The sequence below is a fragment of the Mastacembelus armatus genome, chromosome 7 (genome assembly GCF_900324485.2).
Source record: "Mastacembelus armatus chromosome 7, fMasArm1.2, whole genome shotgun sequence".
NCBI lineage: Eukaryota > Metazoa > Chordata > Actinopteri > Synbranchiformes > Mastacembelidae > Mastacembelus > Mastacembelus armatus.
Window position 1 is genome coordinate 244,547 of NC_046639.1, and position 16,314 is coordinate 260,860.

General features: G+C 42.0%; 1 protein-coding gene across 2 annotated transcripts; it reads right to left on the reverse strand.

Annotated features, from left to right (window-relative positions):
- Window positions 1-1,848: 1,848 nt before the first annotated feature.
- LOC113145847 (vasopressin V2 receptor-like) lies at window positions 1,849-15,847 on the reverse strand. Of its 2 annotated transcripts, none has more exons than XM_026332964.1 (7): window positions 15,496-15,847; window positions 14,556-14,629; window positions 9,060-9,427; window positions 8,389-8,634; window positions 7,989-8,135; window positions 6,414-6,981; window positions 1,849-5,292 (listed from the first exon to the last, which is right to left on the reverse strand). In XM_026332964.1, exons 3-7 carry the CDS (start codon window positions 9,423-9,425, stop codon window positions 5,090-5,092), a joined length of 1,530 nt encoding a protein of 509 aa, XP_026188749.1. In that variant the 5' UTR covers window positions 9,426-9,427; window positions 14,556-14,629; window positions 15,496-15,847; the 3' UTR covers window positions 1,849-5,089. The 2 variants fall into 2 exon arrangements, with proteins under 2 accessions (XP_026188749.1, XP_026188748.1); XM_026332963.2 differs by having other exon boundaries at window positions 1,850-5,295.
- Window positions 15,848-16,314: the final 467 nt, after the last annotated feature.

Sequence of the window (16,314 nt, forward strand, 5' to 3'; positions counted from 1 at the left end):
GATGCCTTATGTTGACTTGTAGTGCAGTACCACCAGTTCGACACAGTGTGGCAGCTCTGTGCTGCTTTGTAAGTCTGGTTGAGGGAGAGTGGCCAGCTATTACCTCATGGACAGATTACATGTGATTTTTGCTGGTTCGGTATCAGCTGTTGTAATGCAACACGTTGCATAATGCGCTTTGAGCCCTTGTTCTGTTATGAATCCATTTTGCTTCCTTTGTCACATTTATAGGTACTTAGAGCAATCTTGTGCTTATGTTATCTAGTCTGTTAAGAGACATTTAAACTTAGCATGCTATTTCTGCAGTTGGCCCGATCACTGTTTGCACACTGCACATGGAGAGCTGCTTTTTTGTCCATAACAACAGCACAACTGCAGCTTCTCACTGACTCCCATGAGACGAATGCAAGTTTTGTATACGAGTAACTTGATCCACTCACATAAACACAGCACGGCGCACAGGGCACAGAAGTTTCTCATGTCATTTTTCTGCAGCTTTTTGTCAGCACAAACACACAGTTTGGTGGTGTAAGTCTGTCATTTTCCAGCTCTGGCAAGAAGACAATAGAGCCATCACAATGTTGTTAATTAAGAAAAGACATGAGCTGGAGCGACTCCAGGCAGTCCCTCATAGAGTCACCTATTAGACTGTGGGAAGTGGGGGTGGCTGGGTATTAATGGAACAAACAAACAGTCAGAGAAGTCCAGTGAGTTGACGCTGACATGAATCTTCCTTGTCTTTGTGGTGGAGTTCAAACTGCGTAACTCAGCCCACAGATCAGTGCAGATAATCACAGATGTAGAATGAAATATTTTAGGATTGTTGTTGTTTCCGAATGACTGCACTCACAGGAAGTCACAATTTGTTCTTTCAAGGGTATATTGTTTATCTGTGGATTTTTTTCTGTAATTACACAGCATAGGGTTTTAGGGTTAATTTACCAATGAAAAGCATCTTGTAAGTTTGTTTTTAGAGGCTCTGCATACACGGCATTATTATATAGTGTCATTATATATCACTATTAATATTACCTAAGAAAATATTTTACTGAGATAGAGGAATCTGTGTGATGGACAGAAAATCCACTTTGTGAGAGATGATTTACAGCAGTCCAGGAGCAGACACCATTTGGCCTAATGAGATCCGGCATATTGTGGGTGTGAAAACTGGCATCGCACAAATGATTCTCACACGCAGTCACACTTTCTGCCCGTTTTTACTATTTGTTCTTCACACTTTTTATAAAGCTGAGCGAAGCCAGCAAAGTGTGGGGTCAGTCAGTAATCAGAAAACACATGGTAGCTCTTCGTTATCTTTTTTTTGTGGTTATTGCCTGGATGTGTATGTACAGTTGGCCTGTTAAATTTATAGCTGTGTGAATCACAAAAGTGTGGAGTGAATAAACTCACAGTCATTTCCAAGCTTTTGTGCTTTCACTGTTATCTCCCTCTTCCTGTCCTCTTACAGCATCCTCTAATCCGCTTTGCCTGTTGATGTAGTTTCCAGTCAAAAACCAGCCATATATGGGGAAAATAATTTTTTTCTCCTTCTCTCTTTTGCAGATTCCTTTTCCTCCATTATATTAGGCACCCCCTTCACGTTTTGCACTAAAATGTCAACGACTGTAATCGAACAACATGATTTACTGTGCACTGCTCATAGCTGGCCATGAGTCATGAAATACTGTAGGTGAAACAAGAGCAGACGCATGACAACAGACAGTTTTGTGCACATAAATCCTGTGGAAGCATGTTTAACGAGCTCTCATAAAATTGGTATTATCAGACGCTGTCCACATACCTGTTTTTACTATGAAGGAAAAAAAAATACAGGGTCTTGTTTAGGTGTAAACACAACAATGCTTTAATTAATGAAAACAAGGTGGATGAAAGTGATTAAAACTGTTGTTCCTTGGATCTCAGGGAAATAACATGATTTTTTAACAGTACATACTTCTCTGAAGCGTGTGGTGAGAGCTTGGTTCAGAATCATAATTGCTGCCAGTAAAAATAAAAGTGGGTTATATTTGGAAACAAATCACCCCGAAAACAAATGCAGTCAAACTGCTGTTGTAAATAAAGGTTATGGATGTAGATTCCTTTCATGTGAGAAAACCCCTCTCTAAAATCATTTCACAGCTGCTTTGACACACTGAAAACATTTAAAATGTTGTGCATGTTAAATTGGCTGGCTCGTTTTTCTTTTGCTTTGTCTGATTATATAGTGTCCCGCTCCAGTGCTTTGTGCTAACAGGCACTGGACTCGGTGGGGGCCAGATATGCCTCCTGGTGTCTTGGAATGAGCTTAGCAGCAGCCATCAGAGTCATCGGATCTGTGAAGGGGTCTTAAGTTAAGCAATGCAGACACATTGCTCAGTGTAGTAACGGTCCTGGCTCCAGGTCTGTCTTATACTGACTCCGGTCAGGGCTGGGGGGGCTCCATCATTCTTCACAGGGGTCATTCTTCAGAGCCACTGTATGCACTCCTTGGCTGACCCCAAATTGATTTGAAGAGGAAAGTTCACCTATTTTCCAGCCCTTGTGGCAGCCACAGAGCAGGGCCATTTATTTCCCTTATTTCCCTCAGGAAGCACTGCCCTACTGTAATTCAGAAGTGACCTTGAGTTTAGTCATCAAAGTCAATTCAGTATGGAAACCATGAGCATCAGGATATTCAGCATAAACTGAACCACACCAACAGACACACACACACACACACATATATAGATCTGGCATATGCTTTGACAAAAGGGAGGATGGTGTTTGCTCTTAGGCTCAGAGTCATAGGAGAATTATTTGCAATGATGGGACTAATTTTAGTTGATATGCAAAGGTATTTTGCCAGAAAGTTCTTCATTTATTGGAATGCATTCATTATTTATCAAGCATAATGCTCACTGAGCAGGTTTTCAATGGACAGTAAAGTGTGTCTGGCCTCTCCCATCAATTTGAAAAGCTACATCCATCTAAAGTCTGGCTGTTTCAGCAGAGGAGTCATCCTCTAGACTTCTCAACTTCCTGACAGGAAGAGGAAAATACATGAACACCCTGAGGGCTTGGGAGAAGTTCATCTATTTCCTGATATAACAAAGTGAGACATGGACGTTGTTGCTGTAGCCTTTCATTTGGCAGAGAATCAAAGTGGAAGCTTGTATCTGGGGAACAAATGCACAGTGGTGTGCTGAAAGCCCAAACACCCTGACCGCACAGAGGAAAAGGTGAGGCTTCTCCTTTAACCGAGACAAGAACTCCTGAGACACCTTGAAAGCCTCCCTGTATTGTCCTGCAGACTCACATAACACTGCTCTCATGAAAATAGGATGTGCTGAACTGGCTAAAAATGAGCATTAAAAAAAAAAGCCATTATTTTCAGGAACATCTAATCTGTTGGGAACATCTAGTTTGACCACATAGAAAAAAATCTAATCTTATTTTATACAAACAGAAATGTTGCACATCTTCTGTAAGTACAGTAGCTTATCTAATCTAACTATTATAAAAAAAATACAATTACAGTTTTATCTGTCATGCAGTTGACGGGCGTAATACATTACTCTTTACGTACGTACAGAAATACATAAAAACTGTACATACGCATGTACAATAAATAAAAATGGTGTCATATGATATGACGCTGCTTTGGTGGTAGCTCTGTCTTAGAATAACATCGCTGACATCATTCAAAGATTAATTCAGTGAGGGAGGGTGTGCTAAAAATGTCTGCTGAAAGTACAGGCACTGGGAGTGTTTTTACTGTTGATATGCAGTTTTTCTCAAACTGACAAGTAGTCTACATTACATACAGAAGTGTAAAGAGAGACTAGCACGCATAGTTTAGACTCATAGCATTGTAATATCTCTACTGTTAACACCTGAATAGATTCTATAGTTGAGCTTTAACAATGCTGTGGCGTGATGTCTTGTTTTCTACTAGACATTACAATAGTGAGCTTTACATTCAACATTTATTTTACACAAAATGTAACAACATCTAATGTGCCTTTAAAGTTCAATAAATATTGTTAATATTGTAAATATATACATGGTTGATCTCTGTGCATGGAATGATGCTGATCTCCTTGCCTCCTGCACCTTTTGTGTAATGATCATGTTCTGGTTTCATAATTTCCGGAGAGCATGACAGGAAAGTAAGTTTGTGTACCTCAAATGTTGTGTTTGTACAAAATACAATCAAATCATTGTTTCCCGGTTGGTTGCAGAACTGTTCATTTGTATTCCTAAGCCTAACTCCGGTTTGACCGTGACCGAGAGCGTCAGAGTGTGGGTTGACCCACGGTATTCCAGCTCCTGGTGGGGAGGTGGCTTTCCATCCAGCTTGATAACAAATCACTATTGTTCCTTGGAACTGGATTCCTCCCGAGCGAATATAAATTCGAACTCATCTGTCTCTAATCCACTTTCTTTGATTTAACAAAGTTTCTTCGCATTATTAGATTACCATGGCCTTCTCAGGACAGCTCCTGCAGCTGTAACAGTCATGCCATGTCCTGTCTGCTCTCTGTCCAACACTAGTCTCACTGTCTTGCTGTCCGTATAGTTACTTTTCTCTTTTTCCTTTAGCTTTCCTTCTTGTTTTTTCCACACCCATAGATTTGTCTGCTGCTCTGTATATCACAGGTGAAACTAATGCAGTGATCCACCCCTTGCATTCCTGCTGGACTGCTGTGTCTGAGCAGGACGTGAGTTTCACCTGCATGAATCAATGCTAAAGGTCCCACCCAGAAACCTCTGGTGAAAAATGTCTTTAGTTTCAAGGTCGCTTTTGTTTTGCAGATGCTGTCACTGGCTGCCACTGTATATTTCACAGTACCCTCATAAAATGGTGTTGACATCTTCAACCTTATCCACTGCGCTGGAGAGGACTGGTGATTACAGATAGATGTCCTGTGAACATTACAGCTGTGCTTTGTTGTTGGAAACATCTGGTGGAGGTCACCGTTCTCTGTCTCAGGCCGGTAGCAGCGGCAGAGTTGTGTGCAACGGTATGTCCTTGCAGCAGGTGTGTGTGTGTGCACCCATGCATGTCATTTCAAGCGAGTCCTGTGCGTCTCTGTCTCATAAGTCTCTGTCAGTACAGGCTGTCCTTGGTGGTGGAGGTGTGTGTGATGGTGGTGGAGTCATCGTGTAGGGAGCCCCGGCGGCCAGGTCGCGACCGACAGTGCAGCAGGTTCTGCAGCTCTCTGGTCATGCTGCTGGAGAAAGCGGTGTAGATCCACGGATTGGTGCATGAGTTCAGACTGGCCAGCAGCATCAGGATAGTGAAGGCCACCCCTGCTGAAGGGCACACATGCATACGCACACACACAAGAAGACAAGTGAACAAACACAGGGAGAAGCAGAATGTGTATATTTACAGACAGAAAAATAAGAATTTGCGTGCATCACATTGTTTTATTATACACAACAACTATTGAATTCTATTCAGGGTTATTATCATTTTTATTTCCAGGAATAACAACACAACTGCAAATATCCCAGAGCGGCAACATCCTCAGTGTTTCCTTTTTCTATATTTTACAGCAAATAATAAGTCATTTATGTAAAAACAGGCATGTTTTGATGACAATTAATGAGGACAAAAGGCTTTTAGAATACAAAAATGATAATAATCAGCTGTGTGTGTTTGTGTGCGGATCTGCCTGCCAGAACAGGCACATACTTGTGTGTGCATGTATATCCATGTGCTGCTGTGTGTGTGTGTTTGTGTGCGCGCGCGTGTGTGTGTGCATGTACATATGTGCCTTTCTACTTTATGATTTTGACTACATTTGCAAGCTGCTGGCACAGATCATTGTTGATGTAATGTCAACATCTGGTCATGTTGCAAAATCAGCAGGGGATACAAACAGGTTATTTACGGGCCCTGGGTGTTTGTCTTTAGTTTCAGATCAGAGGACACACACACAGTCCATACTATCAGCCACAACTTAAGGCTGCATTAGCTTTGCTGCCAGTAAAGACATCAGCAGATGCTGTTTGTGAGCCAAAATGCACAGAGGCCAGAGATGTCATCCAGGGGTTCCTGGTTATGGGTCAAAACAAACATTGTTTTCGAACTTGTATTTCACTCCGTTACCAAATCTCAGCTGGAGCTTGTCCCTGGAGTAACGAGTGAGGTTGTATTCAAACTCTCTAAGATGGACAACAGCACTGATTAGAACAAGAACCAATTATTTAGCTTTTTGTATTTTATTGCTTTCTAAAGTGAAAGACAGATTCAGAGCAATTGTCAAACTTGGCTAGGACAGATTAGCAGTGGTTATGACATACATGTTTGTTTTGTTGTTGCTGTTTTTTAAGGTGAGCTACGTTCACTAAAAGTGTTGCAATGTTGGATCAAAGCTCTTTAAGTCAGGGATAATCAGTTCCTGTAAATAATGCCTATGGCTGACCTTGGTTTGAAGGGTTTGGATCCCAGGCCGCCCAAAGCTGGACGATGAAGAACGGTGACCAGCAGACAGTGTAGACCAGCACGATCACCAGAGTCATTCTGACCGTCTTGGACATGGCTTTAGTGATGCTTGGAGGTGGACCGTTTGGAGAGTGAGGGCGGGCGTAATCAAGGGAGCAGTGGGGTGAGCCTGAGGCCAACTCACAGGACGTGCGCGACTCCTGGCAATCTGGGCTGTTTGGTGTTTGCTGCTGCACTGAAGATGTTGTTGTCACATGTTCACCATGGCAACTGTTATACTGAACAGCGGATGGTGCATAGTCATAACACTCCCCCACTTGGCTGTTGTGTGTGTTATTGTGAGGGTTGTTATTCACACCCTTTGAAAGCTGTCCTCTCCCGTCCGTGCCCCCTCCACCGGACGCCCGTCTCCCCCTCTCCTTGGCCCGCTCGTCCTCTTTTTTAAATCTGGGAAAGTGGAAGAGGATTTCGTTCTTCTTCAACTCGGCCATCACCATCCTCTCTGACTTCAGGTAGATGTTATTGTGAATCTCTCGAAAGATTCTTATCTGAAAAACAAGCATATTATCATGGATTAGCACCATTTAATATGAGTAAAAAACAAACCATCACTGTTAAAGTTTATGAGCAGCACATCAGAGGTTTGTCTTTGGTCTTTGCAGACCAGCTTTTTTGCATTTTTGCTGTAACAGCGACAGGAAATTTGAAACAAAAGCAAGTCTTGTTAAATGGCATTCACCATCATTTATCAACGAGTGTCAGACATGTTTATGCAGCGTCATCAAACATCACTGTTATTTCCTTCTTTTCCCATAAAAATGCTACCATAAACTTTTCTTTCAGCAAAATTAGGAATGAGCTATTAGGAATGATAACTATAGATAAAACATCTATAACTTTTGTTTATTAACAATTTTTCAAAAACAAAATTCAAATCTATAGTAAGTGTAACATTTTTTTAGGGTTTGAAGCCGTTTAATGGTTTGATTTGAGGGTTAGAAGCCGTACTCTATTTAGTGTTTCCATTCAGTATATACCAGTAAAGTATTATAATTATCTGCTGAGTCAGGTTTTTTCCTTCGGCAGAATCTGCATCATACTTCTGAAAATGTCTTTCAAATGATGTCCTTCGATTTGAAATCTGATAATGAGAAAAGGTCAGAGATTCAATGTCTGGCAGAGATCTGGTACCGTCCACCTCCTGGCAGGACGATCTCAGAGTGGACACATTTTCTGAGCGGTCGTCTCGGCAGTGGTCTTCCAAGTGCTGTGTTAATTAAGGAAAATAGCTGGATGTCTTTCCCTAAATAGAGCAGCAGGGCTGATAGGAGGCAGCGCACAATGCTTATCTGCCATGGGATGCTACAGAACACCATCGACAGTCCCCCACAGGGTATCGAACAATGCCTGCCAAATGCACCCTTCATGAAAACAGCATTTCATTCATACCACACGCTTCATTATGGGATAATGTTTCCTACAGCATGTAATTCTATTCAATACTCATTGTGGATGGTGCAGAGATTGAGAGTCTGGCCAGTAAAACCAGTATTACCTGACAGATGGTAATGATGAAGGCAGGCAGGAGGAAGACAGCCACCGTCATCCAGGTGACATAGGCCTTCAGCCCCCACGGCTCAGTGAATTCACCCCAGCACTCGAACTCTCCAGGAGCCACTTGTGAGCGAGAGAAGATGAACACCTGACAGACCGAACAAAAGGAGGGTGGGAAGCACACCCACAGACATAACAGTCAGTTTCCTTTTCCATTGGCTGAACTGCAGTGACCTCGTAGAGCTAAAAATAGGACCAGCGATTTGAGTCTGACTGTAGAAACCAGGGTGTGAACGCCTGCCGAGCTCTCATTTCCTATTTCGCATGTGGTTTCTTTGTGTGTGTGTGTGTGTGTGTGTGTGTGTGTGTGTATACATATGTGTGTGTTCACCCCTCTGTACCTGTGGTATGCTGAGGACTAGTGCCAGGCCCCAGGCTACCATGACAGGGGTGTTCCAGCGGGATACTGCTCCCCCGCGATAGGCCTGCAACGGGCAGCAGATGGCGTGGTGCCGGTCTACTGTCATGGCAACTATCATGTAGGAAGAAGCAAACATGCCCACAATCTGCAGGTACTTGATGGAACGGCAAAGGAAGTCTGGCCCCTGAAATCGCTCTGTGATGTCCCATATGAGCTGGGGAAGAACCTGGACCCACAGATAAGACAAAAACACTTAGATGACTCCTAACAGAGATTAGAAGTTACGAAAAGACATTTAAATCCCAGGAAAAGACCAAAACCAACAATGAATCAATCATTTGATCAAGTACGTGTGGATTTTAGCATTTCCTCTGTGCTCTCAGAAACACTCAGTACAATAATCACAGCCTCTGTTTTGATTCAATTTATCATCCTAATCTTACTACAGCACCACATTTGTATTAATCCTCTGAAACTAGTCCCAGACAAACGCAGTTTGTAGTTTCACTACAGTGCCCAGATGTTTTGGGGCATTTGCAAGACTTTTTAGCAGATGAACCTACATGCTTGCTCCTCATTAAAGTGAAGCTGATGTGGCAAGCTTTAATGTTTTGTTTATTGTTATGTCGTTAAAGTAACTCATAAACTGACCTGAAAGAGGGCCACCACCAGGTCAGCCACACACAGGTTGACCATGAACACGTGCATTGGCGCATTGTACTTCCTCCTCCTCAGCAGCACCCACAGTACAAAGCTGTTCCCCAGGGTGGTAAGAGCCAGCACCACCGCGAGCACTGCAATCTCTGCCCTGGCCAGACCCAGGTCTCTCACGGCGGGCTGGGGCAGGGTGTGGGGCGTGGTGTTGGAACCATTCTCGGGGAAGATCCCACCAACATGAGAAGTGTTGAAGGAGTCAAACAAGGATGAGGAAGAGGAAGAGAAGTTGTTCTTTCCTGTGGCAACCAGAGAGGAGAGGGCCAACCCATCCCAGCCCGTTTCCACACTGATACTTTCCATTCCTGAAGGGCAAACAAAGTGTTAATGTGGGAACGGCAACAAAATCTGTTGTTGTTTGTCCAAATGATGCCCTGCGCAAAATGGGAGTCAAACTGGTGCTGTGTCATAAGACTCTTATATGCTCAGATTTTACCAAGAGCAGTTTTTATCAACAATCAATTTACTTGTTCCGAATTATCACAATATCACTTTCATGTCTGACCTCTTTATTACATTTCCTCTAATTGCCCTAAAATTTGTCAGCTGAGTAATTTCATGCTCATCGTTTTCTTATCTCACCCCAGATCGTCCAGACGTGAACACTTGGGCCTTTTATTTAAGCTCAGTGTTGAAGGATTAATTGCATTATCAATAGCGTTATTTATGCAACGTCATGGACTCATGTTGGACTGAGCGTGATGAAAGACGGTCACTGACCAATCACACTGCTTTGAGTTTTGGGTGCTGTGTCCAGTTTTTAATAAATTTTCGGTGTCTGTTTGTCCGTCCCTCGATGATTCCAGTTCTGTTTGACGCAAGTCCAGCATGGTTTATTTTCCTTTTCATACTTTCTCAAGGTTGATTTGACAGCTTTCTCCTCTATCCCACCATTTTTACTCATTCACCTCTGCTCTCATAATCGCTCTCATCCCATGCTTACCCACATACATTCTCATTTCCCTGTTTTTGTTCCCCCCTTCTTCACGTCTCTCAAATGCATCAAGGCATTCTTTCTTTCTCCCCCAGTCACACTCTCTAGATCTCAATACGTTTCTGTTTATTTTTCCTTGCTTATAAATAAATGTCTCAAAAAGAAAAGAAAGTTGATACGAAAGAGATGATGATTTAAGGAACAGTCGTGGGATGCTGGAGGGGCAGCTGAATAAACTGGGAGATCAAAGCGGATCGATGGAGGCGATGTGGAGAAATGGCAGGTAGATAAGATGAGGAGAAAGGCGGCAATCACAGAAATAAAGAGCGTTATGATGACGTATGTTGATTGACACCATGTTGGCATATTGTTTTGACTAATGAGCAAGTTAGACACACAAATGTTACACTGAATAGTCGTTTCTATTAGTTTTCCACATCTAAGATGAGGAGAGAAACTGCAGCACTGACTGTGACTAACAAGACATTACAAAATTTGTTCTCACTGCTCTGCTGAGACCTAATAGCCAATTTGCTCGTAATAGTGAACTCACTGGGGGTTGTGTGTGAGAGATCGCACACTGTGTGTGTGTGCGTATGTGTGTGTGTGTGTGTGTGAGAGATAGCACAGCTGAACACATTGACGAGCATTACATGCTGGTTTTGCCAGAGGAATGTATTCAGATGACTGCATGACAAGCCAGGCCAGCTGGACGTCCCCGCCCAGCATGAAGGTAGAGCCGTTGGTGAAAGGAAACTGAATTACTCTTTTGTTTTGGGTTTTAGTGACTCCCTGTTGTCACACCAGAAAACCACAACGCTGCCATAAATAGATAAAACAGTCAAACAGTTATTGCTCTAAATTGTCATTGTTGTTTACTTAAATATTTGGCCGTGTCCTTCACATCCATAGGATCAAAGCAAGTAATTCTCTTTCCTATGCGTTTTTAGTATTGTTGTTATTATTAGACGAATTTAACAAAGGAACTATACTTTTACATCAAATCTCTTGTTGTAGTTGAAACCTGAGGAGCCTTGTGCTCCAGCCTGTAATTATAGCGTAATTCATTAGAGGAGTGTTTGTGCTCCACAGCATAACAGCAAAGCTCAGATTATGTCCTCCACATTTTATTAAACCAAATGTAATCAGAAGATTAACTTGTAGGAGGAACCTTCTGTAATAACATATGTTCTCTTCATGTATGGGAACGTGTATGTGTGAGATGGTTCCTCTTAAACTAAATATAAAGGAATCTTCGGGGCGTCTCTGGGATGTGCATATAAGAGCTCAGGATCGATTGTCTTCGTGTGACTCAGTGAGTCCACAACAGGAGACCAAGTCTACTTAAAAAGGTTAATATTGTGTTTCTGTCCTCTCACTTTAATAACACAAGCACAGCACATCAGCCCTGTCTGTCTGATCCACAGATTGCTCCATCTCTCTGTGATGGATGGACTGTAGTTAGTAGTTAGCGTAGTACTTTGCTTCCTCTTTCTACTTTGAAGCGTTCACTCTGATTAATGACGGTGTAGACCGCTCTCTTGCTGTTCTCTCCAGAGGCACGCCAGTGTGCAACCATCCACTTCATATCCTCTCCATCCTGTCCCGCTTTCTCACAAACTCGGCTGCGGCGCCTCAGGGATGTCAGAAACGGGTAGTTAAAATGCCCTAGATAACATTAGAAGTACCAACCATTCACATCTTTCAACATCTAAATACTGGTTGCTTGCTGTTGACATATGTTTTGGTCATTCTCGTTGAATTTTAAATACCATCATGGTCCAGCTCCTAAAGTGTGTTTAATACTGATTATCTTATGGAGATAGATTTTTGGGATGAGACAATAATCTTGTGTTTAATGTTCTGTCAATGTGACCAACATGCAACATAATTCCAGCTTGTAGGATAATTTAATAAACAGCGGATGTGATTTAAAAACATATAATGTGACTTCAATTATTAGTTAACAGAAAAGGTCAAGCAGGGAAAATGATTTTTAAATAAAGCGTTGGCCTAAAGCAAAAATACGGTAACCTCGAAGGATCAAACCTGTGCCACCCTTGTTTTCTAATTATGGTCTTAGAATTATTTGGCAGAATATTATGTTGTGTAATTTGTCAGAGCGAAAAACTGTGTCAAGGTTTATATAATACATTCCAGCTAACGTTTTATGTTTTTTTATGGATCTTGATGAAAATATATGAAACTCATGAGCAAAATTGCTCTTTTGGTCCTTGGCAACTTCAGGGACTCCAATATTAAATACGCACACAGAAGAGTCAGAGCAAATCATCCCAGACAAATGGTGATTTATTTACAACTAATTTAATATTTACTGCTGTCTGAGGCTGATGTGGAGAATGATATTAAGAAAAATCACTGAAAACATAAACACTGGAGTAAAGAGCATAAAAAAGTGTGGACAGAGGATGTCAAGGATGATCAAATATCAACCCTTAGACAAACCTTTTCAATGCCTTCAATTCTGCCATTTTCAGAAATAGGGTTTCTAAGGTCTATGCACAGAATTTGCAGGGAAACAGTCTTGAGTTGGATTTAGTCTACGCGGTTTATGGTTGAGGTCCTAAGGATCTTCAAAGTGCAACCACTAATGGAAACAGGGGTCGTCCACCAAGAGATTTGTGTCTGTTGTCAGAAGTTGTCGCCCTCATTCACACACACCAACATCGTGTGGGTGGCGGAGGTGAAGAGGTTGGAGTTCCAGGTTTTAGGGTGAGCAAGGGGAAGTAGATCCTGTGCACTACACAGGTATAGCTTACATGAACAGGAGGTGCTAGGCAGCATAGACAAACGAGTGCTTCTAATCTAAACATAATGAAAGACCCATCACTTCCCCGCCGGTCCCTTGATCAGCTCCATCTGACCAGGTTTGACGCAGCCTGATTAATGGGACCTCTCAGTTCCCGGTAGCAGCTCAGCGTCCACGTAAACAACCCGTCGCTATTTTCTCTTCCCTTTTCTATTCTTTCTTTCCCTCATCTGCTATTTGCCCCCTCCGTTTCTCTCCTGTTCTAACCAAACACACAAAACTGTATGTTCCCACTATGATTATTATTTTACTTTAAGCTTAACAACATCCTCATTAATAGAATAGAATCAATCATCTGGTCCAATGAGCTGGCGGAAAATAAACATATGAAACAAGTATTAGATTACACTGTGTTATTTACTTAAGACTTGATATTGTCTGCTGCTTTTCTCAGTATGGCAGGAGATGTTATATGCATCTCACTGTATTCTTACACAGTAGAGCTCTGGGAGAGCTATGTGGTGCCACACACTTGGCTGTGCAGCATTTCCTGTGAATGATAGAGCAGATACCATCGACTGTCTTCTTTCAGTCCCACATGTGATCCCCACTGGTGCTGTCACATGCTGAATGCATTGACCAGGTGGATGCCCTGTGTGTATTTATGCGTTTCAATCAGTGGAGGCACCTGCTGTACTGCACTTAAAAATCAGCTTCACAGTTTCATTGACATGATTTATTCCTGTTTCAGTGTGTCACTCACTCAGATTATAGTCTTCAACCAACGTGACTAATAAAAGTAAACACCTTGTTCTTTTATTGTCTTGCCCAATCTACCCATTAAATGTTAATCATGTGGGAGCACACCTCATTGCACACACTAATACAGTCATTACTCGCTTTAATTTCAGTTGCGTGTGCTGCAGCGCTGCTTGAATTTCGGCACCGTGAGTTTTTCGAATCCACCAGCCAGCGGACAGAACTCATTAGGTCTGGTGTGGAAAAAGGTCCAAGTCCCCTTATCAGCACTGATAAAGCATGCTCATAGGACCGCTGGTTGTTTTTCTTGTTATGTATCATTAACCAGCACACTGCCAAAAATCATGTGTCCTAAACAAATCAGGGCCTTCTTCACGTCACACAACTCATATAACATTTCAAGCATCACCCTTGAATTATGGAAACTGGGCTGTGGTGTTACCACACAGCTAAACCAGCCCTGGAGGTTTGCTGCTCAGATGATGATGATGAAGAAACTGCCTGTTAGAGACTGGAGACTAATAACTAATGCTGATGAGGAAGATTTTTCCTGATAGGTGCTACAATCCAGGAAGTAATTCTGATCACATTATAGATTCCAGCAAGCACAAGATGGAAAAATGCTGTCAGTCACCAAAAGCCCTTCCCAAGCAGTAATTTATTTCCTTAAGTTAAACTAGAGCAAATTGCTAGTGTGACCTGACAAGACAAACTGGTGTGATGGTAAAGATACAGGACAAACCTCTGTGCTTGGGTTATCGTCACTGCTTCACTATTTTATTTCCATGTGTATATTGAATAATGACCTGTCTGTTAAACGTGAGGTAATCAGTCAGTGTGCTTTGAAGCCACAGATTTGTGTGTACCACAAAGACAGCGCTTCTAAAATACGGGGGCATGCACATGCACAAAGAAGCAGACACACAAACATGGACATAAAATGTGCGAATACGTTGCGGTCACATCTCACCTTGCTCTCAGTGCATCGTAAGCTTTCTCACTCAGCCCTTTTCTCTTGGTTGTGTCTCTCTCTCGACTCAGTGCCTACGGGATAAAGCATTTAGACCCTTCACCATTATAGTCCATTAGCATTACATGCAAGAGCAGAGCACATTAACAACCTGACAATACCCTTGAGCTTTTTAATCCGCAGAAAACAATAAGAGGAGCCCATGCATTATCAGTTAGGCTCTGCCATAAAATATTTCCGATCAAGTCACTTCGACCAGTTATACTGTCCTACTATGTTTTTTTTTGTTTTACTTAATCTTAATCTCGTGACCATCATTCATGTAAAATAAACAGATCGCAGCTATGAAATCAGTATTCAAAGATGATCCAAAAATATAAGCACATTATAATTGTAGTCACAATTTTTATTCAGTCATTACTATATTGTGAAGCGGTGTTCTGTCATTGTTGTTGTTTTTAAATTAAAGATATTTGTTTAGCTAAACACAGATTGTTTCCCTTTTAAAGTCTTTAGGAAAATCAAGACCACACCACTTTTATGTTTACAATACAAATATAAACAAGAGTCAAATCAGTCAGTCAAATGTCTCTCAGTACAACCATCACCACCATGTAATACATCAGAAATAATTTATTAAAAACTATAAATGTAACTCATATATAAAATAAATAAATGACTGAATGTTGAGGGATATTTTATATTTGTCTTTTGTGTCGACATGAGATACTGTACATTTAGCAAGTCAATGACCGAGATCGCTCAGTGAACAAATCGATTGAACAAGATTGTGTTTCTACAGACCCCTGGGCTGCAAACTGGAGTCAGTGATTGGAGAAGAATTATGGGAGAATTATAATTACAACTATTCGTATGAGTAGGAGAATAATTATCACCGTCTGTATTAAACAACTACAGAAGGTAAATAAAACAAACTTACTGACTTATGATCCACTTCAGTAGTGCGGCTGTATCCAAAATCTTCACATTTTCATTGCTGCCACTTCAAGTCCCTCCACCAAAATATCATTTGGCTCCTGAATGAATCTGACCCAAAAAAATCAGGGTGTCTTTACCAAAGCCAGGTAGCTTGTTTTCCTTTTGGTCAGCGTGACAAAAAAGTTCTGAAATGTCTTTGTACGTCCTCTGTGCTGCCTGTATTGTCCTTGCTGAGTTCAAAAATGTATGTCAGAGTAATCCATTTGATAGCCATGTGTGTCTTGGCTCTTTATGCGTCACGTTATGTTTTTGCAATGTGCCGTGGCTCAGCACCACCAGCAGAAATGAATTCAAGCTCCGTCGCTCTTTACCTCCCCCTCCCTTCCACGCTATCCCCTCCTCCTGCAAAGACCAGCCTGTCCTCTAGGACTGAGGGTGGAGCCCGGAGTGGAGGGAGGGTGATCTGCATACCTTTGAAGTTTGTGTGATAGAGAGAGAGAGTACTGTGTTCATCTGCATATGCACTCAGTGTAGGTGTGTGTGCATGTGCATGTATGTTGCATGTGCAAACTTGTTTTGAAGTAAATGTTTATATGTGTGTGAGCATGTATATGTGACAGAGAGAGCAGGGGGAAGAAACACTGCTTTACTGTAATCACTTGGGTTTTCTTGCCATCAGGCTCCTTTGTTGCTGGTGGACAAAGGCCAGTGCACTGCCACCTATCCTGGAACGGAATGGCTGAGTCAGCCAGGCCAACAGTAGTCACGCCCTGTCTGTGCACACAGAACAGAAAAGGTTAGTGCGTGATAGAAAACAAAA